The sequence below is a fragment of the Lepidothrix coronata genome, unplaced genomic scaffold (assembly GCF_001604755.1).
Source record: "Lepidothrix coronata isolate B3197 unplaced genomic scaffold, Lepidothrix_coronata-1.0 Scaffold125, whole genome shotgun sequence".
NCBI classification, from domain to species: Eukaryota; Metazoa; Chordata; class Aves; order Passeriformes; family Pipridae; genus Lepidothrix; species Lepidothrix coronata.
In genome coordinates this window covers 170,228-195,667 of record NW_016690305.1, presented here as the reverse complement: position 1 = coordinate 195,667, position 25,440 = coordinate 170,228, and the positions used below count along the sequence as shown (strand labels likewise).

Here is a 25,440-nt window from a genome sequence, read left to right as displayed (position 1 = left end):
GGCAAGGTGGAGGTGGCTTCTTCGGGCTGCAAGAGGGACAGCTCAGAGGGAGCTCTGATAGAGAGCTGTGAAAAGTACAGAGAAGATTAATGAAGAACAACTGGGTTTTAATCTGCCACATGCTTCTTTTAGTTCACACTGTAAATGAACGAGCAAGTGAAAGAAGCAGCTCTTTGTATACACAGCGTCCTTTCAGCAGCGCAGGCTGCCGACTGCTAATGGACGCGCTGAAGGCGGAAACACGGGTCCCACCTTTGCCTCCGGCGTTACCTCTTTAAACTGAGACTGCACCGGAGTCCCGGAGAAGGCCCCGTGGTTACCGCGGCCGTTACCCGGGGCCGGGGCTGTTCAGCCCGCCCGCGGCAGCGGCTCTCCGAGGGGAAGGCGCGGTGCCGCCGCCGGCCCCCGCCACGGCCCCGGCCCGGCCCCGCCGCCACTGCGGCGCCGCGGCGCCTCTGGCCCGGCCGCGGCAGCGGAAGCGGAAGAGGTGGCAGCCGGGAGGGAGCGGCGGCCGCGGGGCAGGTGCGGTTACCGGGCGGCCCGCGGGGGCCGTGAGGGAGCGGCGGCGGGGAGGGCCCGGGGCCGCGCCCCTCGGGGCGCCGTGCGGGGCTCGGGGCCGGCGGGGCCCCGCGGGGCTCGGTCGGTCCGCGGGCGCACGGGGGCAGCGGGACCGGGGAGCGGCGGAGGCCGCGCTCGCCGTTAATTCCCCGCAGCGTTAAGGACCTGACGGCCCGAGTTTAAGGCGTGTTTTGAGCCCGCCGTGCGTCTGTTCAGCGCTGCAGTGAGAGCCCGCTGGACGCCGACCCCCAGCTGGAACAAGGGGTTTCTACTCGTGGGCTAACCAGTTAATCGCCATATTTTAGTTTTGGCGTCCATAGCACGGCAACACGAGCACTTTACGGGACGTGCTCGCAGAGCGAGCTGGGCTGTCAGCGATCGCTGTTACCAGGCATCTTTGCCCTGCGCTGATCTTTGCCGCTGGCTGACCTGACAGGGCACGGCAGAGAGCGCTGCCTGCGGCTGGGGGGTGATTTATTTCTTTCCCGGCTGCCCAAGTTCCCAGAAGTATTTTAAACTGAGCAATTGGAAGAAAAACAAAGGAGGAAAAATATTTACAAACTAGATGTGAAAACTCCACTTTGCAGTATTGTAATTCAGGTTGGGATTTGCTTTGTCACCCGGCACAGATCACAGCTGGATCTCCTCGTGTCACACGGTTCATTCCCGTGCCTCTTACCTCTTTTTTCGTGGTGTATTTTTCTTCGAGATTTTGGGCTTTCCTTTGTTTTATGGCTGTCATTATCCAAGGCTGTTATTAACTTCTAATGTGCAGGTTTTCAGTTGGCCGAACAGGTGTCAGGAGACAAATGTGTACTTTGGTTTCTTTCCTATTTCATACAGAAAAAGGCTTTTATTACAGTCTTTCCCAGAATGGGAAAGAAGGCACTAGAGAGCAGCACAGGAGTTTTAGTTGTGAGAATACGGTTCAGTATATTCATTTGTGTGTTTATGATTTGCAGTGAATAAGAAGGACCCGACTCTGGGAGGAACTGCAAACTGTGGGTTTTTTTGTTGCACTTGGCGGAAGGCAAGGTTTCACTCCACAAATATTGGCTGAACTTCCCCTCTGCACACAGGGAGTGATGGCTTTGACCATTCCGTGATGCCATCTGCCTCCTTCCCAGGTGTGGCATAAAGCAAACGTTGAGTGCAGCTGAGCAAGCTGCTCTTTGGATATCACAGCAGGCATTTCTGGTTTAATCCTGAGAAAAAGAACAATGGCTGAGTGATTGCTGGGGAATGTAAATTTTTAAAGGGAACAGGATTCAGTTTTTTTGTCTGTGTATATATACAGGTAGAGCTTAGAGCTACAGATATATAACACTGTTTTTTACGTTGAGATCAGCATGAAAAAGAAGCATGAGTTAGATCCTGGCAGGTTGGTGGGTGTGATATACCTGGGTTTGGTGTGGGATGTTTTTTCACTTGCAGGGGGAAAATGGAAAATGAGTTATCCAGAAAAATAACGATGAAGGAACAAGAGAGTATCTGAGTGCATATTGGGTGTGTAGAAAATATAGTCTAGTCAGAGAGGGGGGAAAAAACTTGAGGTTTTGGAGACTAATGAAAAACCAACAGGAGAATTCAGGTCTTCTGTAAGTGTAAGAGTTGTGGGCAAGGAAATTCCACTCAGCTGTGTTCTGCTGTACAGCTCAGAGAACACAAAGGCATGAAAGTACCCATGAAGGACACTAAAGAAATGGTCTTCTTTTTTTTTTCTTTTTGTCTTATTTCTCGCAGTAAGATGTGTTATCATTTGAGTCTGTTTTCATTATTTCATTCATTTTTCAGCTTCTAAAATTGGTGGTGCTTAGTGCATCCAGGAAATGCTTGTTTCTTCATTCCCCAGAGAAGCAGTCCACTGTGCCCAGCAGAACCTAAAGGGCTGACTGGGGAACCTCATCCTTGCCTGCTTTATCTGACACTGGTTAGTACTTGGCTGCTGCAAATGCAAGGTGTGACTTTACCTCCCATGAAATGAATGGTGGGTTGGTTTTTCACTCAGTTTGAAGTACCCCCTCCTAAAGTAAGTAGTATGTAGGTGTCCCAGAGCTGAAGCAAGTTTATTTGAAAGTATAAACACAGAGGAAGCTGGAATTGATTTAGGTTTAATTGCAGCTCAGGAGTCAGATTGTAAATTCCTTGCCTCTCTTTAAGTTTTCACAGTATTTCTGATTTTGTAAGCCCAGGTGAGATGATGATCATCTCATTGGTGTATTGCATTAAATGGGCCACTGAAGCTTAAAAAGTCCTAATATATTTGGATATGTGAGATTCTGTATTTATAAAAAGAGACAATGCAAAACTAACTCTTTTTCATCATCATTTTCAGGCTTCTATAAAATGGGAATACTTATTGCAGTTCTTGGAATCTGCTTCAGCTCTTCCCTTGTAAAAGGAGATTCTAAAGCTGTGACAACATCTCTAACTACGAAGTGGTCTTCAACTCCTTTACTCCTTGAAACAAGGTACGTGCATTGTGATTTTTTTGTTGACAAATCAGATTATGCTTATAGGATAAAATAATGTGTTCTCTTTGTTATGTGGCACTTTGGATTCTGGTCATTACTAACTCATTGTTAGTAATAACAGTTGAACATGATCACTGCTGTGTGTAGGGAGATGGGAGGAGATTTTAAAGCAGAGGGTAGTAGTTCTTTTTGCATGATAAATTCTTTCATTCTGCATCAGAACAAACATTAATAACCATAAACAATTACATTGTATTTTTTTGCTTTATGAAGTTTTACTCAAGGCACTGATTAGAGAGGTTTAGCATGATCTTGTAAGATTCCATAGCAAAAGGTATTTTACTTCAGCATTGATTGTAGGTTTTGATATGTGCTGCTGCTTGTGTATGCTCAGTAAAGTTGGAGTTTAACTTTGTTCATGTGAGCTGTGGTTAAAGTCAACTGCTTTGGTAAGAGTTGTGCAAGTCACCCTGGGGAGATTTCTTCTATGGTACTAAAGATTTTTTTTTTCCCTAAAGATGCTATGAAAAAAAGAAAGCAAAATGTTGTCTTTTCACTGCCAATCTGCTAAGCACTTTTGAAGTCCCCATAATTTCATTTTTTTATATTTTAGTTTGGAGATGTCAATGCAAAATAGGACTTTTTTTGTTTAAGAGTGTGTGTGTGTGTGCTTAATTTTGTGTCACTTAAGGGTGTTGCCAAATATGGAATGCTGTCTGTGCTACTGTAGATTGCTTCACATGACAATAATTGGGCATCACTGGGTTTCCTTCATATGGGCAGGGCTTGGGGTCAGAGGACCAGTGTGTCCTAGGTGAAATTACTTTTCTGTAACCTTCTTTGTTGAAGCTGAAGACTGAAAGTCCCTTAAGCAGTAAAATGAAAAGCACAGGTGTTAATGCCAGGATTTAAATATCCTCACACCGTGAGATATTTGTTGGGGAAAAGCTCACCCTAAGAGAATGTGAAACAGTAAGTAAAAAATCAAAATATTATGCCAAAGGCACATTTGCATACAATATCCATTGAATACAATATCCATTGTATTCAATGACCTGGGATAGGTAGGATTGTTCACCTGGGATGAACTGCAGCATGATGCAGCACTGCAGTGTAAAATCATTGCTGCTGTTCAGTGTACTTAGCCCAGCACTGCAATTTGCTACCCAGGTGTTAAAGCAGCACTTGCCACCTTGGGGCAGAACACACAGGTCATTGTGGCAGTGAGTGGGCTCCAAACCTTCTGTTACAGCATCAAGCGTGTTACATGTTTAGACATGATACAGTATTTGTTGTTAGCAACGTTTAGAGAATTAATTTTACTATCTAACATTGTATACCTACCTAATCACAAAGCTGTGACTTCTCCTTCTGCTGATTTACGAAGAAACAAACAAGAAATCCCAACAAAGCTGATAGTTCCAGTAATCTACAGTTTGTTACAGCAAAATAATCAAAAACGAATATTTCTCATAAAAGAGAGCTAGCAAAGAAATGCATTAGAGAGGAGAGGTCCCAGGATGGGCACTGCTGCCCGTTAGTGGTCTTTGAGAGATCAGTAGGTGCCTTACAGGGTGGTTTCATGTACTATGTGTTTGTCCTGGTCTGCAATTATTATTTGTTTAGGTGTGTTGTGTCTGTTTTTAGCTTTCCTGCACTGCTTTCTCTGGTAATGCTGTTTTCTGATACAGGTAAATAAATGCTAGGAACGAACTTTCTTAAAGTTTGACAGTGTATTACATTTGTAACTTGAGAGAAAATTCATAGATCTAGCTAACTTCTCTTCTTACTCAGTGAATTTTTGTCAGAAGAAGGCCAAGAAAAATTCTGGAATTTTGTGGAAGCCAGTGAGAATATTAAGACATCTGAACAGGATGGTAAGTTTTCATAGTCTTTTTCTTGATGCTGACTGAGAGTTGAAAAATAAACAATGTTTTGTCTTCCATTGTGTTAGTCCTCATTTGACTTTTAAAATGCTGATTTCATTAATATTTTTTGCTGCAATATGCTCAAGGCTTTTGGATGTCCCTTTGACAAAAGCTGTAGTGGATGGGTCTGAAACATTTTGCTTGCCAGTTTCTTTTTCAACATGAAGTATAAAATATTGTAAATACCTTTTCTCTGTGTTACTGCTTCTCAGCCTAAATTAAATGGGAGCTCTTAACTGTTTCCCTCCTCCCCAGCCTGTGTTTGCATCCTCAGGAATGTATTTAAGTTTACTCTCATGAGTCTGTATTGAAGTCCACTCTCATCCATCTACAGAACTGATAGTAATGAAAATTGAGGAAGAACAGTCATGTGCATGTTTAAGATTAATTTCATGGACTGGTTAGCCCATGTTTGTATAAATCATGAGATGGAAAATCCCTCCTCAATGAGAATGTGGTATAGGAGGATAACTGCTGTACTTTGACTTTGCAGGTAGTGATTCTTCTTCTTACCAGGAAATGCTGAAAGTAGCCTGCCAGACCCTGTCACCTTTGCAGCAGAATTTGCTGAAATTTTCCTTGTCTTTACGCTCTTATTCTGCAACTGTTCAAGCTTTTCAACAGGTTAGTACAGGAAATGCTCAAATGATGTGCAGAGCTTTGCCTAAGGCCCGAGCAGGAGCGAGCTGTGAAGGAGATGTTTGAGAGTATAAACCCCCTGACCTGACTGACTGCTCCATACACCTGAGCTGCAGAGCAGATGTATATATGAATTTCATGGGGTGCCGAATTTTTGTCTGGAGTAGAGTAACAAATTGGGATTTTGACATGTCTGCATATCTTTGTGCTTGCTTCACTAATAATTGTGTGGAGATTTTTATGAGGAAAATCCCTACAACTCCGTTGGTACTTGTGATGCTGCTGCTGTTCCTGTTGTTCACTTGTACTCACTTGAAGATAATAATCCATTAATATATCTCTCTAATGATTACAACTCATAAATGGAAGTTCATTTTATTGTGGTTTTTTTTTAACTCAGGGTATTGCAAAGTTCATTGCAAATTGTCTCACATTAAAACGTGCTTTATTTAGGTAATACTGTAAAACATCTTCCTTTTTTATCTGGAGTCATTTTGTCGTTTAATATTTAACAAATACAGAAGTTTGTGATGTGTAATGCAAAAAACCCCTCAACCAGACCCCCTACAATTGCAAGCCTTGCTTTCTGTACCTGGAACTGACATTACAGTTGGTAATAACAGACTGGGAAATAAGTTAAGGCTTAGCTCTCAGTTTTGCAATTTCACCTTGCATTTAAATTATGTCACAAACATGGGAAAACTACTAGTTTGGAATATAAGAAATCAAATAATACTGATTGCTGCACAGCTACACCTTTATAATTTTCACTTGTTCTAAGTGAATTTTATTATATTTTCACTTATTCAACCTACATTATTCCAAATATTTTATACAGATAGCAGCAGATGAACCTCCACCAAAGGGCTGTACCCTGTTTTTTGCTGTGCATGGGGAGAAGACGTGTGAATTTGACTCTCTTGGAGACCTTTTACGGGCAGCCTCAGACAGGTATTTGCTTAATTTCCTATCTCTGGATTAGCTTTTAAAATTTAGACTTATTACTGTGGAGACATTGTAATAAAGCAGTAGTTTCTACTTTCTTCAGTGTTGGTTTATCCTGTCCATTGCTTGCAAAGGAGTGGTAGTCTTTTGTATTAATCCAGATGGCAATGATTGTTTTCTTATCCCTTACTCTTGGATATTCTGCTGGGAGGAATGTGCACAGGAAAAACTGGAAACAAATCTTGGAACAGCTTGAAATTGTTGAAGGACAGTAGGAATTCTCAGGAGAGTGTAAAGCCTTCAGTATGTAGAGAGAACAGAAGGAGCTGGGCTGCATGTTAAAATGAGAGTTAACGTAACAGATTGTTTTGTGAATGGCTGGAAGCATGCACAGTATTTTTAACTCAGCATTAACAAAGGAAAGCATTTCCACACAATATGTATTTCAAATTCAGATTTCCCAGTGCGAACAGAACTTGATTGTAACTGCTAGTAACAAAAAGAAGCTATAATACCTCTTTAGAAAATAAAACAAAGTAACAAACCAAAACCAAGCCAAGCCCTTAAATTTCGGTTTGTTTTCATAGTAACCTTGCTGGTTTGGGCTTTTGTAAGCATAAGGAGTTTTTTGTCAATGTGCAAACATATGGCATCTATAGCTCACCTGCAATTTTTCAGACTCGCTGGGAATATTTTAAATATTTAATTGTATTTTAGACAAAATATAAAGACAGGAGTTAAAAATAGTCTTCTCGTTCACTTTCTTGTTTGTATACTAAGCCAAGTTCAAATGAATTTGTGTTCCTGGAATATTTGTTCTATCAGCTTTTTTAGTTTGTTATACAGAATTTATGAATCACGGGGGAGAAGGGGAGAAAGTTAATTGGAAATTTAAGGGAAATGGTTCATTTTTAAAATAAGAGTCATATTAGATTCAAAATAGCTTTTAGTTACTTGTTTCATTTTCATATGTTCAGTTTTAACAAAGCATTATCAACGTGCAACAGGTGTTGCCAACCTTGATAATATGTGGGAATAGCTTGACACATGTATTCAGTGAGAACAGGAATACTGATTAAACGGGGAAATAAAAAAGTCCATCTTGCAGTGAGTGAGGAAATGCTGTGAATCACACCGTGGCAATCTTCAATGTTTCCTCTTAGGTCCAAGCCATTTTTGTTCAAGGGGGACCACAAGTACCCAGCGTCAAACCCTGAAAGTCCTGTTGTCATCTTTTATGCTGAGATTGGCTCAGAGGAGTTCTACAGACACCACAGGAGGCTTGTTTCAAAGGCTGAGGCAGGAGAAATCACCTATGTCCTCAGACACTACATTGCTGTAAGTATATCTGTGCATTGTAACTGAGGTATTTGAATTTGAAAGAGTAACTGCCCCGGCTTTTAAAAAAAGAAAACTGGCCCAGGTTTGTTCCCTTTAACTTGACTTCATGTGCTGCTGCATTTGTTTTGGAATGTTTATTTGGAATACTCAAAGTTCTATTTTTTATTGCGTATAGCTGACGAATACAGAATAAATTTAAATCTCCTGATTGTTTAAGTAAGAGCATAATTTGATTTCACACATCCAGAATTAAACTCGATTAATTAGGGACTTTAATGTAAGAAAAAAGTTTCTCTACTTACATTAGATCATAGGAAACAGCAGATCTGTCATAGTCAGGCCACTTATTTATTTGATAGGCAAAGCAAGGATTAACAGTAAGATTTCTGTAGCAGTTTTGTTACAGAACCACTCACCATTCCTCGTGCAATTTATCCTGGTTTCCATCTTCCTCCACTAAATTGCTCGTGGCCACTGGATTAGTGCTTAAAACTACATTTCAAAAGCTCTGAGAAACTGGTTATTTGGCTTGTTTCCTGAATATTACTAAATGTTACCCAAATCTGCAGTGTAGCAGCCAGGGCTTGAATGCAAAAAAAAAAAAAAAAAGAGCATTGGCTTGTTCCCTTTTAGCATTAGTTGCACTTTTAATCAAATAAAGTAATACATTGCATATGCCATGTTCCTTTTATAAAAGGAACTTGTTTATCAGTATATTCAAAATTAAGTGTATTACACGTGAGATCTTGGTACTGTTGTGAGTCCTGTATACTTCAAAATGCTTTAACAAGTGATCATGTTTTTCTCATTAGTCAGACCTAATTATGTATCTCTTCTTACTCATAGTTTTATTTCTTGTAATTGTCCGTGATAACTCTTCAGTGAATGTTCATTTTTGAACCTCACAGCTGAAGTTCCTTTCCCCCTTCTATCTGATTTGGTGACAGGAATGTATCCAGCTCTACTTGACTCTCACACTGTATCCTGAAAACGTTGTTTTGTGTTCCTCTTTGTGGTTTTTGATGGTTTTTGGTTCATAGGAATAATTCATGCTTGCTGAACTTCAAAAACTGTTTGAAATACAATAGGAAATATAATTATTAGAGTATGTTGCTGCAGAATCACAGAATCACTGTGTTTGTTTTTCATTACCAGTTATGTCTGAAATGTGTACCAGCTTGAGATTTCCTAGCTTTGGGAAGTGGCAGCTTTTAATCTGTACTTCAAAACAAAGAGTGGTAATATACTGGTTTTTAATTGCTTTTCATTCCAGAATCCCAGCAAAGAAAAGGTCTACCTCTCTGGCTATGGCGTAGAACTGGCTATTAAAAGTACAGAATATAAGGCCAAGGATGATACACAGGTGAAAGGTGAATTACTATTTCAAGTACTTTAATGTGAACATTTTAATTTTGCAAAGATAATTTTATATTTATTTTGCTCTGAATGACTGTTTGTTTGAATTGAATTCTTTCCTTAGCTCCAAAATTACTTTTGGGAGCATGTTCCCTATTAAGCATACCTTTGCCTTGGCACTTGTCTTCTATCTTTGTGAAGTGCTGGGCACAATGGACTCATGGATCTGGGCTAGATCTTAGTAATAGCACTATTAATGCAACTAATATTTTACCAGAGAGCCAGCCATTCTCTGCTGGTGTAAAACAGTTTCTCTACCTTAATTTGTCTTAACTTACCCATCCTTAGATCAGAATGTCTTTCCTGTTCTTGGTTTTTTTGGGGAAGACAAAGCTGAGAATTCTGCATGTTATTTTGCTTTTGTTGCTTTTAGAGCACTGATCTGTGTTTTGCAAACTCTCATGCACCTGCCAAAACTACTTTGATAGAGTTATATGTGTGTATCCTTTTTATTTACTTGTGCACATAAACCCTCAGACTCTCCTGCTTTTCTGTTTCCGAATAGCTCGGTGCTAGTGGTGTTCTCTGTGTGTTTACAGGCACAGACGTGAATGCCACAGTCATAGATGAAAATGACCCTATTGATGAAGTGCAAGGATTTCTGTTTGGAAAACTAAGGTAAAACTCAGTTGTAAGTGGTTGGTCTTTCTTAAAACACTTGTTGCAGAGGTGCTGATCTTTTGCTTTGTTATTATTTTTTATGTGTCTGAGTTACCCACGTGTGTTTAGCAGCATCTTTCCATATGGGAGTTTCTTTGAATTAGCTGTAGACTTGCTTACAGGAAACCACAGGAATTGTTTGACCCTTGTACCCTTTTAGGCAGCTGTATCCTGACTTGACAGAAGAGTTGAAGGAGCTCAGAAAACACCTCGTGGAAAGTACCAATGAAATGGCACCTTTGAAAGTGTGGCAGCTACAAGGTAATCTGGATGAAGGCTTTCAGTACTGGTCTACAAAAATTCAGTGTAAATATATCTTCTCGTGTCCTGCACAATCGAGGTTGCTGGTGGTACAATTGACAGAGTTTGACTGTAAATTCTTGCACTGGAAAATAATGGATTTTTTTTTAAAGTACCTTTTTTTGTAGATTCCTGTTGAAATAGCTTTTAGAAAGATTGTTTCACAAGACTTGTGACACAAGGATTGCTTGTGAAGTGCTTGTGAAGTGCAGTGAACCACTTGCTCTGAGACTGGCTGCTTGTATGGTCCACTAAATGCAGGAAAGAAAAGGAATTAAAATTTCTTTCCATGATCACATTCTTGGTGTACAAAGCTGAGATTTCTCAAGACCAGAGGAAAACTGCCTTTCAAAATCACCTGCATGCACCTCTGGGCTCTTTCCCCAGAAAACATCTGTAGAGGCCTGTGGAAAGGCTTTTCTTCCTCTCCAAAAGAGTAATTTGAAAGGCTGAACATAAATGGTAGCCAAAGGGAATGTACCTATACTGAATGGAAGGGCAAGTTCTCCCACCTCAGCAAAGAAAAAAGAGTGCTGGTCTGGACTCATTGAAGCAACCTGTAGGCAGCATGCACTGGTTCAGTCTGGAAGGGTTACTTATTTCAAGGCAACAGATAGAGGTTGAATACAAAAAAGATGATTTTGAAAAAAGGTATCTACAGGTGCAGATAGAAAATCAGTTTTCTTAGGTAGCATGCAAAAAAGTTGAAAGCTAAAGTTAAGATGCCTCTGCATTGCCTTGTTTTCTGTTTTGAGTTCTTGACTTCTATTTTTTTTTTACTTCTAAGATTTGAGTTTTCAAACTGCTGCTCGCATTTTGACTGCTCCCCCCGTGGATGCTCTCATGGTCATGAAAGATCTCAGTCAGAACTTTCCTACAAAGGCCAGGTAACTTTTAATTATGAGTTCTAGGAAGTTTTCTCACTCTTTTTTCTGAGCAGAACCTGAGACAGGAAGCATTGGTTGGGTTAATATCTGAGTTTCATTTAGCTGGAGGCAAACACTGGGGAATGTTTATGCAGTTCTTCAGCCTACAGTTACAAAGAGGATCTTAAAGTGTTTATTTTGCATGGCAGCTGATGTGGACTGGTGGAAAATTTGTCAGAATTGCCTGAGCTTTTTTGTTGTGAAATGTTTCTGAACCTATTGCATCAAGTCCTCAAGAATTTATTGGCTGTGTTTTCTGTTTGGTGGCCTTAATGTTTATCCATTCACAGGATCCCTCTTTGCCAAACAGTCTCATGTCAGAGATGTGCAAATCTGCTGGTTTTTGCACTTTGTCAGTGGCTGTCTTTGGTGTATTCAAATCAATATCAAAAAGTTCAGTCATAATCTGGTCTGCCCAACCAGTCTAGAAATATCTCTTGATAAATTCCATGGCCTGGATTGTGAAGCTGATATTACAGGAGCTCTTCATTTTTGCATAGGTGGAGATACACCTGAGATGAGAATAAAAAGAAACTGGTCTTATTTCCCACTAACTAACGTTAAGGTGCTGTTTAGATCTTCTTAAGGCAGGCATTGCACTCTTACTGTGTTTTTAGTCTGATCTGTGGGCTGTACTTGCCCATTCTGTGATGATGCAATCACTAGATCCAAAGTAAGGAAAGGAATTGGAACCTGCCATGTGGAGTGAAATCCCCCTATTTTGTGTTGCCAGCCTCCACCTCTACCTTTCTGGCAGCTGCTCACTTCTGCTGTGGTTAATGTGAAATTAGACACTGAGAGGTGGCATGTGGTTAACATTTTGGTGCTGCTGAATTGTATGCTTAGAGAAAAATGCTGCATCCTACTGTTCAATAGTATCACAAAGTGCCAGTGCTTCTGATTGCAGCTCTTTATGTTAGAGGGTTAATTATATTAACATGTAAAGTACAAAAAGTAGGAAAAGTAGGTACACAGAATGATGATTCACGGCACGATGTTTTTATGTTTTTATTTTTTTATTTTTGTAGAGCCATAACAAAAACAGTTGTTTCTTCAGAACTCAGAGCAGAGATTGAAGAGAACCAAAAGGTAATGCTTCCAGAAAGTAACATAGTGACTTTGCACTTCTGTTTTAATAGAAATTCAAGCTTTGAAAATAATGATTCTGTTTAAAAAGTTTAGGTGTTGTTCAAGATGATGACCAGTTTTTTCACACACGACTTTGTAGTGTGCATTTCAGAAGAGAAGTGGTGGATTTTCAAACATGGATTAGGAACATAATTTACTTTGTTTGCTCAAATACAAAAGTACTGCACTTGTTAGAAAGCTATTGCTTGAAAGACAGATCTATTAAGTGTTTTCTTACAGTTTTAAGGATGCAGAAGAAATTTAGTTCTTATTACCCAATTTGAGATGATGCTTAGGTACCTGTGTTCATCAGTGTTTGCCAGGAAGAGTCACAGAATAAATTCAAACCTGCCATGGTTTAGAATGATTAATACTATGTGGAGGAAATGGTTTCAGTTTTGGTGCTTTGAGAGTGAAACTACTGAAGGGATAAAATTCACCAGCTAATTCTACATGTGCTTTGAAACAGAATCATAAAAACCCCCGGGTCATGAGGGGCCTTTGGAGGACACTGAGTAGGCTCTGGTGTTTGCAGCAGTGTTTTGACAGCTAAGTTGCATACTTGGCATTAGCAAAGCACTGAAAAAACCAAGAGCCACTTGGGGATTTTGTACAGGCTTTTGTACAGAATTTTGTGCACCAGGTAGTGCGGTCTGGATAGAGTGCAAAATACAACTCTAAGATAACAGTGCAAAAAAGCCAAACAGCAGCTTTTGCTGTATGAGCTGTGCTGCTCTATCCACACATTCCAGTCTCACTGAAAGGTTTTATTAGGAAAAAGACAAGGTATGTTAAGTACACACATATTGTTAGAAAATCTAACCAATGATATCTGGCAAGCCTAGTAGTAAATGCAAACATCTACTTACAAGTCCCCTGAGATTCCTGTTCTGAGAGAGAAATGCCTTGTTGATCAGTAATGATAAAATCAGAAAAGAAGGGATAGGGTTTGACACTGTTGTCCTGTGTGATTCTGGAAGGGACAAAGTATAGGATGTAAGTGCAAGGTAAAGCTACCTGGTGGCTTTTTTGTTATGTGTTAGATCAGACTTCTTCACAGGTAAACCCATGATTTTGTGGATTCTTTTTTTCCCAGAGAATACCTAGGCTACTAGATCCAGATCTGGCTACATCTAACCCTGCCCTTTAGAGCTGTTCTTTGCACAACTCAGTTTGTGTGCATATTATTTGATAGTTACACACTGCTAGTAGTGTGTTAGAGTTTACTATGTAATTATCCACAGAAAGATACAATTTAACACTCAGCTTTTCTCTAGAAGCCTTATTTATTTAATAAAATAGGTAATTTTTTTCTGATTAGAAGCTGCTTTCCTGCTCTTGGTACTTCACATGGTACTTTTGCTATTCCTCGGTTTGCTTCGGTCACTATGTGTCTCCTTCTGTTCATCTTAACATTTCTTCTGAATAGAGATGTGTAACTGGTACTGTAAGATGAGAGGTATTGGAAAAAATTTTTTCAGTTTGTGAACATAATTTTTCATGCTAGAGTTGGGAAGTTTGCTTCATCTCTCCCGATTCAATATTGTTCTCTGTGATGGTGCCCATTAAAATGGGGTACTGCTTAGAGGTACTTGGAAGAAATACCAAAATACTAGAAAGATTTTTTTCCATGTGTGTGCTGCCTGGCTTTGAGACAGCTCATCTGCTTTCCACTGATGGCATATCCACTAGGTCAGGACTTAACTGGTACCTTAAACACAGTAGTTAGTTCCAGTAGTGAGCGCCATGCAAAATCCAGCAGTTTAAGTATTTTCTGCCCAAAATTGCATGTTAAGGAGCTAAGACAGGGAACTGGATGCTATTTGACCATCTGCTTTGTGGGTTGTCAGCTAAAATAACGAATTTAATTATTTATCTCAAGCATTTTAATTATTTTATCTGAGTATGATTAAAAAGTCTTCTCCGGGACTTTCCAATCCACTACTGAATTGTGTAGGAAGAAACAGATAGAATTTCAATTTGTGTGTCTCTGCACTAAATGACTTCAGCTGTGTTTTCCTCTGGTAATGGATGTGTGCAAAAAGTCAGCAAAGACTGCAGCTGAGAAGTAATGTAATGCAATTGGTAATGGAGTAAGGGAGATAAAATCTACAGTTTGACACATCAAACTCTCTAATAATATTTCCTGTGTAGTGCCCTCTTGTAATGGCCTCCTGCTTCCTTTCAGTATTTCAAAGGAACATTGGGTTTGCAGCCAGGAGATTCTGCCCTGTTCATCAATGGACTACTTATTGACTTAGACACTCAGGACATATTTAGGTAGGAATGTTTTATTTTTCATAATAATTGTTTCCTGTTTAGAAGCTTTCCTCCTGCTTGTGCGTGAATTATGAAGTTATTTAGCCAATTTTGAACCTTCTTCACAAAGTCTATATCTAGATTAGGTTTAATTGATAAGTACTGTAAAAAGGAAAGGTTCCTTCTCTTATTCAAGTGTATTTTTAACAAGAAAGCTAATGTGAAAATTAGAATACCCTTGAAGATTGAAATGGGAAGTCACCTTTGTACTGTTCTTTTGATCTGTACTATGACTAGCAAGATTTTGGTCTCCAAGGCTGTCAGCATACAGGTTTTATTCTGAAGATCGCAGACCAAGTCTCAAAGTATAAATCACTGTGAATTTTTCATCTGAAAACCACCCCATATCTTTGTCAAGGTGCGTTTCAATAATGTGAAATTGAAATTATGTATGTATATCGTGCATTAGTTATTCTGATTTAATGTTGCTTACCCTAGACATCGAATAAGTTAAAGTTATCTCAATTTTCTTAGGACAGTTAGAAACAGGTGATAAATAAGAACCCAGACATGGCAGACTTTCTTATACCTTTCGTGTTAACCCTTAGGATAAAAGCAAATTATTTGCTGTGTCTTTAAACTTCAGCGCCGTTTTCCTTTTCCTCCCAGCTTGATTGACGTGCTCCGCAACGAAGCCCGTGTTATGGAAGGCCTGCACAGCTTAGGAATTGAGGGTCTGTCCCTGCACAACGTTCTGAAGTTGAACATCCAGCCGTCAGATTCCGACTATGCCGTGGACATCAGGAGCCCTGCGATTTCGGTGCGTGCGGTTTGGACAGGAGTGCTTGGTTTGCTGCCGGGCAGCGCGTCCTGTCGGGGGACTTCTGTCCTTATCTCCCAATCAGCTCTGAAACCGCAGTGAAGACAGAGAGGAAAATAAGGCTAAAATATAATTAGTTCTTTTTGAAAAGCTTAATTTCTTATTTATGCAGCTCTCAGTATAGCGTATGATTTGCAAATATTTTACAGTCTCAGACCCGAGCAGGAGGAGTGTCAATCATTTAAATGCCTTTACTTTTTCTTAGTGGATCAACAATCTTGAAGTTGACAGTCGGTATAATTCCTGGCCTTCCAGTGTGCAAGAACTGCTGCGTCCCACGTTTCCAGGAGTGATCAGACAGATTAGAAAAAACTTCCATAATTTTGTAAGTGGTAAACTGAGTAGAAAAGAAATGTGCATTTTGTTTTGTCAGGAGCTGGGACATTAGCTTTTGAAATTTGCCTCGCATGTGTGCTGGATTCCCTGTCACTCAAATAGCTTGAGATAGGATGCTTTTCTAAAAGGTTTTATTCTACTTGTACGAGTAACTTATGACTGAGAGTCAGAGATTACTGAGCATCTCTGGCATCTGCTATGTGCCAAAATATGCTTTCATCAATGGAGGAGACTGTCATCTGTTGAGTATGAATTTGGTGCGTTTTGTGATAACACCTAAAGTTTGTTAATGAAATCCCTCAAATTTGTTAAATACCATCTTCTTAGCAGAATTCAGATGAACTTTAGTTGTTTTAGTTGTTTCAGTGCAGTCATGTGCCAAGACTTCAAAAGATGATCAACAGCCCTCAGCTTATTCCTGGGTGTCTTTTTAGTCTCTAGGTAAATTACTTAAAGTAAGATAGAATAAGGAGTTTATAAATTCTGCACTGTAATTCTTGGCATGGGGCAGAGTGGTCCTATAGAAAAAAGAACTCTGGTTAGGGGCAAACAGGGACTTGAACCACCTCAAGCTGTGGGCCTCATCTCCCTGGCAGTGTATAAAGTTGGACTGAGTTCTGCCCTGAGACTTGAATAAAGCAGTCTCTGATCAAAACCTCCTCCTTCACTTCTTAAGGGAATGGAAACTTTTCACTTACTATTTGTGTGCAGGTGCTGATAGTAGATCCTACTCAAGAGACCACAGCAGAGTTACTGAACGTGGCAGAGATGTTCTTCAGTAACCACATCCCACTGAGGTAATTGCTGTGTTTTAATGTTTGGGGGGTTTTTACATCGGTTTTATTTTTGTGACTTTTGCAATTGCAAAATTCTCATTGCTAGGACACTGCAGAAATGTTACATACCTTGTATTGGAGGTATGTGTATATTTTTTAAATTTAACTTCTGCTGTTAAGTTAGTTAAATTTTGTCAGTTTCTTTGACAATCCAAAAGAAATTTAAATTAAGTACTTTTGGATGAGAGAGAAATGAAAAGCAAGATTCTGATGGACTTGTTACAATTTATATGTCATAAGTTTGGTTCCTGGCTCCTCTGATCCACTTCTTACCAGGCTATCCCAGATAAGATGATGGTCGTAGCTGACAGTTGTCTGAAAAGTTGATTGTTTATTAGTGTAATGAATTGATGATATGAGGATCTGTTTGATTGCAGGATAGGACTAGTCTTTGTGGTTAATGACTCGGAGGATGTTGATGGACTTCAGGATCCTGGAGTTGCCCTCCTTAGGACATACAATTATGTGGCACAAGAAATGGACAACAATTATGCTTTCCAGACTGTTATGTCTGTAAGTATTAATTTAAAAGGGAAATTAATGTTTTAATATTTTCCATGTATGTAAGATTATCTTAATGGGCTAATATGTAAATAATGGAAGGAATTGTTCTTTGACTTGGTTAGTATTCTGCAAATACTAGTACCACACAATACACGTGTCTTTGTAAAGTGCTTCTGACCTAACTTTATCAAGTAAGGCTAAGTTTAAATATGACACTTAACACTTTTGCATGTTTTTCTGAGCCTGTCCCTTTGGTCTTTCTGTCAGGGAGTTCTGAACTGCTGCATCCCTTCAATATTAGAATTTGGTTAGAACGGTTACAGCTGTGTACTTTTGTCACATTAAAGGATAATAAAGGTGCTGGTAAATGCATTTCACCTGTGGTTTGACATTTGTACAAATTGGCAAGCTGGGGCATTAAATTGCAGGTGACTTAAAGACAATGACTTTTATTCTTTTTTTTTGGGGGGGTTATGTATTTGTAACTCAAAGTGAAATCTTGTGCCTTGAAGAGGGAAACAGTTATCTACTTTACATGAGGTCTGTTGTATTGTTTATAAGCATATCCCAAGTTCTGAAGGGAAAGGTGGCTGCTTTGATATGCTTTACTTGAGGCTTTTTTTCCACAAAGCACTACTTTTCCCCCTCAAATACCTTTTCTATTTAAAGGTGCAAGTTATTATGTAAAGAAATATTTATTTACTTTCTTCCAATCTCACTGGAATGACTATGAGGTATAGCAAGATAATTAGAATGGCTACAAGTGCTTAAGAGCTGTTATTGCAGCTAATAAATATGGATATATGTTTTGCAATCTGGCTATTAATAACTTATTACAACTACTGTAATACAGGTGACAGCATACCTTGATAAGGACTGAGGCTTTAAGGTTGCAGCTGTAAACTTGTATTCCCCTTTCAGATATATAACAAAGTAAAAACAGGAGATCAGCTGAAAGTGGAGCACGTGGTTAGTGTTCTTGAGAAACAGTATCCTTATGTTGAAGTCAACAGCATTCTGGGAATTGATTCTGCCTATGATCAAAACAGAAAGGTAAGAATTCATGAAATAGAGCTTTTTTCCACTTTTTTTGCTTAAATACCGTTTTAAAAATCTAGTTATGTACAATTTCTTGATCCAGTTCTCTTACCAAGCAGATAACTATTTTGTTATCACATTGAGTGACTTCTATGCTCAGCACAAGCTTTATATAATATACATAATACATACCATGTAATAGATATTTTTTAGAACCTATATGTATAGTACCAAGGTAACTTCCATGTAACTCCCAAGTCATACTTTCATTCTGGAATGCAGACTTCAGTAGAGTTTAAAATTGCTAGAAAAAATCAAGGTAATGGAATGGCTCATGAGAAAACCAAGAGGCTTAATGCTGGGAGGGATTGGTGTGGGGTTTCTGTATCAGTATTTGAATACTGTGTGAGCTAAAGCCATGATGATGAATTCAAAATGCCTTTCCTATATCAAGGCATTCAACAATCTCCTGCAAATAATTCTTGAAGTTACTTTTAGGGCTGATGCTTTTCTGTGTGGAGAGGATTGGGAGAACAAATCACTGTTGGACCACTTATATGTGAGATGAAGCAGATTTTATTTGAGGTTCTATAGGGGAATGTTTCTGTTTTTGTTGCATATTCTAAAACAAATAATGAAAATACTGTAGCTACATAACACACATGATGCTGCCTACATCTGTACATGTAAGGAATGCAGTCAGGGTTATAGATGAAGGCTCATATGCACACATGCTTTCCATATTCCATGGATATGGATACTATTTCGGATAGTGAAGAGGAAACCCTTTTGAGGAAATGAAAATCCATAAAAGTAAGACATTTTTGTATGACAGGAGAGGCCTCAACCAGAACCTTTAATCAGTAGAACCTGATTGACTTCTGTCCCTAACAGAGTGTCAGTGACAGTGACTTTTGCAATAGTTATTGTGAAATGGTGAAATTTGTCTTGACATAATAACCCTCTGCTCCACAAGTGAATATTTTCTCACAGGTTTGAGAAACCCATTCTTAAAAAAAATAAGAAAATTCTCTACCCTGTCTTGTGTTACAGCTGTCAGTGCTTGCATTGCATTTGCTTCCACAGGCCAAGTCAGATTTCCTGTTGTGCATTTTCTGCTATTGCCAGAAAGTGCTCATTGGAATTAATTCACAATATGAACTTGGGGAGTATTTTGCATTTATTTCCGTGTTATGAAGTAACTTTTTTTGCTTGGAAAGTCAAGGATGCCTCGTGCATGTAAAATACAGAGTCTTATGCACTGTGTAAAATTAATGCTCTCTATATCATACAGAAGCTGTAAGGATCTCTTGGTGTGTGTAGAACAGACTGGTGGATCTTGTGTGGCTCGTTAGGAACCATGGTGGCAGTGGGCTGACATGGTAAAGCTGCTTCTTTTCCTGTCTTTAGGCAGCAAGAGGTTACTATGAGCAAACAGGTGTAGGCCCTCTCCCTGTTGTGCTGTTCAATGGAATGCCTTTTCAAAAAGATCAGCTGGATCCTGATGACCTGGAAACCATGACAATGCACAAAATCCTGGAAACCACAAGCATCTTCCAGCGAGCTGTGTACCTGGTAGGTGCTGAGTTCAGCTGTGGCTTTAGAGAGAAATTCAATTTGGAAAAACTGATTCACAAGTCCCTAAATACATAATATACAAGAAAACTTAACTTGCATTATTGCTTTTTGCCTTTTTTTTTTTTTAAGTTATCTAAGGCAGTTATATCTGTGAAGTAATGAATCCTGCTTCTTTCATCTTTCCTTCAGGGTGAACTATCTAATGACCAAGATGTGGTTGAGTATATCATGAACCAGCCTAATGTTGTTCCAAGAATTAACTCAAGAATCCTAACATCTGACAGAGAGTACCTAGATCTGACAGGAATGAGTAAGAGATGCTTTTAATTGCATTAAACCTGAAGTATCTGAGTCCAAGACTTTTGCTGTCTCAGTGGAAAGCTCTAGTGGCAAATCGCTAACACCACCCCAAGTGATGCTCCAGCTGTGGTTCAGGGGAAATGTTATGTACAACAGCAACATTAATGTTTACATCTTTTCAAAACAGGAATTTGTTTTGATTTTATACAAACCTTTGGGGGAATATGACTCATAAACTTGAGAAATTAGTAGTGCTGGGAAAAGCCAAGAACAGTCGTGTAATGCATGTTTTATATGACTGCACAATGCACAGTGTTTTATGATGCATACTGTTTTATACAGCAGCTTGTTTCTTAGTTCTGACCTTCTTTTGAGCAGGGGTTAACAGTCATTTCTGGAATTACTTCAGATTTAGCAGAACTTTCCATGGCTAGATGTTTGAACACCCAGTGCAGTGACATTTTAATGACAGTACAACTGCCTTTTTTGAGTTGCTTGAAAAAATAGTAACACAGGGGATTTGTAAGTATATATTATTTACATATATTAGCATCAACTAAGTGAGACTTGGACAATTCTTTTGACTGACTTCTGCCTATCCAACATGCAATGCAGTTGTTAAAGTAACTTGTGAGACAACAAAATACATTTCTCAGCCTGTGTATTACCAGACATAGAAAGCAGTATTACAAGGAGCAAAATGGGATGTGTTCTTAATGTTCTGGTAATAGTAGTGATTTTTCTTTCATTTTAAGTGGACTAGTTGCTTCGGCATCTTATACTTGTTCTCTTCCTCAGATAACTTTTTTGTGGATGACTTTGCTCGATTTACCATGTTGGAGTCTAAAGATAAGACAGCTGCTGTTGCAAACAGCATGACCTACTTAACAAAGAAAGGTAACATCTGCAGTGGATTATGAACCCAAATCTTATCTTATGTGTGTTTCTAAGCATGTGTACAGTTCTCAACACACACTCGGAGCCTTGGTCAGGCCTGTGGGAAGTGGTGCAATCTAAATGTTAAAAAGAAAGATTATATTTTTTTTATAAGACATGACATCTGCATGGAACAAGAATGTTCCCCTCTTTAAACCCAGCCCAACTTTTTACTGAATAATGAAGTCCCACCCAACCTGCTCTCGCTGTACCTGCAGAAATGCAGCAGTGTAAGCTCTGATCCTGCAGTGACAATGACTAGAAAAATATAAAAGGGGTTCTAGCTCTCTGTCTCATAATTCAAAATTCCTAAAAGTTACATGGATTCAGAAGGTAATTGTTACTGCCCATTATGTAGGACAGCACCTAATGTGTTTGGTGCTGTTTTTATTGCCCCAGTGTATGAACTGCTTTTTCAATGACAGTATTGTCACAGTTACACATAAGGTCCCCCATCAGTGTTAAAACTCAGCTGTACCTTTCAGTGTAGGGAACGCATGCACAGATATGATACAGAGCCTAATCAGGCTTACTCAGACATCATCAGGCCTCTCCTATATCCATTTCAGTTAGGTATCAGAAATAAGCTGCTGTCATTTGACTCAATTCCTGTTGTTCCTGACTCTCTCAGGTTTCCCCTGTGCTATCTCCAGCCACTGTCACCTGTGTGCACTACCTGAAATGTTCCCATTGTTCTTTCTGTCTCGTGTTTGCCCTTGGTTCATGTTCAATCACTTGGATCTGAACAAGTTTCTTGTTTTGCCTTTGTAGAGCATTAATTAGACCTACACCTCTGCATGCTCATTTGAAAGTGCGTTAATTTGCAGTTTCATGGCTTGACATTTTTGGGTCACTGCCTTTTCTGTCACTTAAGATATTTAATAGCTACTACCTGATTACAGTAATGCTGTAGCACGTTTATTTTCTAAAATAATAGGGAAGTTGTAAGTATTGCTGGCTCAGCACCAGCTCTGATAAAGCACTGCCATGCTGATTTTTAAAGAGGGAAGATAAAGGGTCACATCCAAGTCACGATGGCATGGCAGTGTTTCAAAATGGTCTTCAGAATGATGCCCTCACCCAACCATATGAAACTGGTAATATGTAGTATAACTAATGCTGTAGCATGAAAATATAGCATCCATCTATCTGAGGGGAAGAAAAAGCCAAAGCTTTATTCTAATAAAATGAGCACAGACTTGTTGCTTGTTGGATTTGAACTGCAGTGATTCAGCTATGCCCAGTACAGTACTGCAGTTTATTGATACACATAGGGATTATTATAAAATTATTAATGTCTCTCTCCTTTCCCTCTTTCCTTTCTGCTTTTTGACCAGGAATGTCTTCCAAGGAGATCTATGGTAACTCACGCTTTGGCATTTCATATATTGTTCTGGGAATTTTTGCTTCCTTTTTAACTCTGGCTTTAGACCCATTGGGGAATGAAGCAAGCTGCTTTTGAAATGCATGTTTGCTCCAGCACTTTTGTCTCTATACAAAACTGATTTTTAAACTAACATCTTCAGTGCAAAGATGTGGTAGGTCTGTACCCTAGTTGGAATCTGCAAGTTATTTATAGGTTTCTTTATAATTTATAATTAAAAAGGCAGCAAACAAACAAAACCACTAAAAGAATCCAGCTTAGGAAGAGTGATGCATGCTGACCCATGTGGGTTTTTCGAATGACCTGATGAAAACTAATATATCAGTACTATTATTCTTGTCTTGCCAGGCTTCATAGCTTAGCTTCATCCATAACTTTTCTATGGCATTTTACTCTTTTTGAATTCTTTGCATGTGCATCATAGTTTACCTCCAAATGACGAAAAACAGAAGCTTTCCTTCCCTCCACCCTCCAATTTCTCCTACCATTTTTTTTTTTTTTGTAATTGCAGATGATTCCTTTGTTAGACCAGTTACTTTTTGGATTGTTGGTGATTTTGACAAACCTTCAGGGAGGCAATTGTTGTATGATGCCATTAAACATCAGGTGGGTAATGTTTTCATTGGAATGGGTTAGCAGTGCTAACAAAGCACTTGGTAGTATCTTCGAAAACACAAGTTGTGCTTCTTCCCATGGTATGACCTGGAGAGACTGGTTTTCTCTGCAGGGTCTCCAGTTTTCAGCCTCATCTTTTTTGTAGGGGCTGAAACATCGCTGATCTTGTGTTAGGACAGAATTCCCTCTTGGCACTATACTAATACAGTAAAGATGTTCTTTTAAGCCCATGGTGTTCAATGAAATGCCTGTGTTTTGGTTTGGAAATGAGCATAAGCACTGCTCTCTGCTCTGTCTCATTTCTTTTGGGAAGGTAACTGAATCATAAAAGCACACAGCTAACTGCTAAATCACTGGTTTGCCAGACTCTGAGTGGTGGTCCTAGATCTCCTATGTAGCACAGGATTATCTAGAAGATTCCTGTCACACTGGTGCCTATACATAAGCTAAATACTTGATGTTAAATTAGTTCATAGTTTTAACCTCGTGCTGTTACTTACCCAATTTAGAAGCTGATTTTCTGGTTAAGAAATGCAAGGCTTTTGCTATAGTGTTATTACAATAGCTGCATTCTTCTCATTTAAACCCCACCTGCAATCTAAAACCTTCCCAATGCTTGTTGTGTTAAACACAGAAATCCAGCAATAATGTTCGAATTAGCATGATTAATAATCCTAGTGAAGATCCCAACAGCCAGAATACAGTTGTTGCTAAAGCCATATGGGCAGCCCTGCAGACACAAACATCAAATAATGCCAAGAACTTCATCACCAAGATGGCAAAAGAAGAAACTGTGAAGGCACTGGAGGCAGGAGCTGACATCTTGGAATTTGCTGTTGGGGTAAGCATGTCTGTTGGCATTTGCAAGGATAAGGTGTTTTGCTTTCTCCTACAGTGAGTTTTTTAGTGTAGTGTATTCATATGCAGAAGGTGCAGTAACAATGGAGAGTAACACTGCTGGGTTTGCTGCCTTGGTTTTTTTAATCTCTGATAACTAAACTTACCTAAATATAACAGCCCATTGAAACATAAAGTAAATCCTCACACACATCAAAGCTATGTAACTTTGAAAAGTCAGAAGAAATGTGGCTTCAGGGATCTGTTAAAGTGAGTCAGTTTTTTCTTGAGTGGTTAAGAGAGGGATTTTTTTTTTAAAAAGCTGAGGAAAAAATTACATTTCTCTAAGTATGTTTAAAAACTTTAGACAAGAATCACTTAAGAAGAATGGAAGTGGTCTAAGTAGCTGTGACCCTTCACAGCAGAAGTTGGGATAATGTTTCAAGGTGACAGGCAAAAACTAGGCTTAAGACCACAAAGAAAAGGGGGGCAGGAATCAATTTTAGCAGAATATGAAGATGTTCTTGAGTATAAACAAAAAGGTGCATTTTAAAAAATGTGCTGGAGTCAGCATTTCCTCCTATTTCAATGTCAATTATTCTTATCTTTCAGGGTATGGATACCAATATTTTCAAAGAAGCCTTTGAATCTCCCAAGGTGGATTTTATTCTGTCCCATGCAATGTATTGCAGAGATGTTCTAAAGCTGAAGAAGGGGCAGAGGGCTGTGATCAGCAATGGACGGGTGAGATCAATCAGCAGACAGTAAAAGAGAGATTGAACATGTGGGAGAGAAGCTGATCCTGAGCAGCAGAGTCTAGGGACCAGACACAGGACTCTCAGCCTTTTTCAAGTCTCAGCAGCCTTTAGGATTTATTCAGACCTGTGTGACTTTTTCTTTGTGCTGTGTGCAGTTAGTTGTTGGTGTTTGGTACAAATTCAGATCTCTCAATAACAGAGTTCCTTTCATGCTATCAGTGAATTGAGTCCAGGGGTGGAAAAGGCTGGTAAATTCAAAAGATTGTGCTGCTTCAGTTCACTGGACAAAATGCTGCTGTGTCTGGCCCTGACCACGGTGCCTTGATCTCTGCCACCAGCTCTTTTTATGATAGTTTATCTTAGATTATATGATATAATGATAAATGATATTACAATAGTATTTCACTGCAAATAATGAAACCCAACTATGTACAGCATTGTGTTTTCTTTTGTCATCTGCTTCCTAGTTGGGAAAAAACCATGCTGGTCCTAGTGGTTACTGTATACTTCAATGGGTTAAAGGTCTCAGGTGGTGAGTTTGGTATTCTATTTCTCTCACTAGCAGAACAGCAAGAGTTTTCTAGGTAGCTTTTAGGCTTCTGAAGGCTTGAGGAGAGAGATTTGCTGGAGTCTTGCTAGACTACTGGAATTGGCCCCTTCCAGATGTAGTATTGCATATATAATTTATTATGCATTTTATGCCTTAGTTTGGGACTCCTGGCTCTAAATAACTAGATTTACCTGTTAGACTCTGCTGCCATTGACATTAATACTAGCCTGAACAGTTGGTTCCCACTGCGATTAGGCTGGAGTATTTATTTAAATTCATCTTTGAATTTTGTTTCAATGTAGCCTTTACCTAAT

At 39.2% G+C, this 25,440-nt stretch overlaps 1 protein-coding gene across 5 annotated transcripts in view; it reads left to right on the top strand.

The window, feature by feature from the left end:
* The first annotated feature begins 466 nt into the window (after positions 1–466).
* Positions 467–25,440, top strand: part of UGGT1 (UDP-glucose glycoprotein glucosyltransferase 1) — a 43,413-nt gene continuing 18,439 nt past the window's right edge. Inside the window, exons 1-25 of one of the 5 annotated variants that reach the window (XM_017826342.1) lie at positions 467–522; positions 2,353–2,488; positions 2,894–3,029; positions 4,827–4,909; positions 5,454–5,584; positions 6,438–6,550; positions 7,708–7,882; positions 9,159–9,255; positions 9,841–9,919; positions 10,122–10,222; positions 11,049–11,148; positions 12,216–12,276; positions 14,504–14,595; positions 15,244–15,394; positions 15,660–15,779; positions 16,502–16,587; positions 17,004–17,139; positions 18,052–18,183; positions 19,579–19,743; positions 19,936–20,056; positions 20,845–20,943; positions 22,320–22,343; positions 22,878–22,972; positions 23,616–23,822; positions 24,431–24,562. In XM_017826342.1, coding sequence (XP_017681831.1) covers positions 2,905–3,029; positions 4,827–4,909; positions 5,454–5,584; positions 6,438–6,550; positions 7,708–7,882; positions 9,159–9,255; positions 9,841–9,919; positions 10,122–10,222; positions 11,049–11,148; positions 12,216–12,276; positions 14,504–14,595; positions 15,244–15,394; positions 15,660–15,779; positions 16,502–16,587; positions 17,004–17,139; positions 18,052–18,183; positions 19,579–19,743; positions 19,936–20,056; positions 20,845–20,943; positions 22,320–22,343; positions 22,878–22,972; positions 23,616–23,822; positions 24,431–24,562 — 2,625 coding nt within the window. In that variant the 5' untranslated portion in view covers positions 467–522; positions 2,353–2,488; positions 2,894–2,904. Of the gene's footprint in view, positions 523–700; positions 845–942; positions 1,686–2,352; positions 2,489–2,893; positions 3,030–4,826; positions 4,910–5,453; positions 5,585–6,437; positions 6,551–7,707; positions 7,883–9,158; positions 9,256–9,840; positions 9,920–10,121; positions 10,223–11,048; positions 11,149–12,215; positions 12,277–14,503; positions 14,596–15,243; positions 15,395–15,659; positions 15,780–16,501; positions 16,588–17,003; positions 17,140–18,051; positions 18,184–19,578; positions 19,744–19,935; positions 20,057–20,844; positions 20,944–22,319; positions 22,344–22,877; positions 22,973–23,615; positions 23,823–24,430; positions 24,563–25,440 lie in introns of those variants that run through there. The other 4 variants (XM_017826344.1, XM_017826343.1, XM_017826346.1 and 1 more) reach the window with 4 other exon arrangements.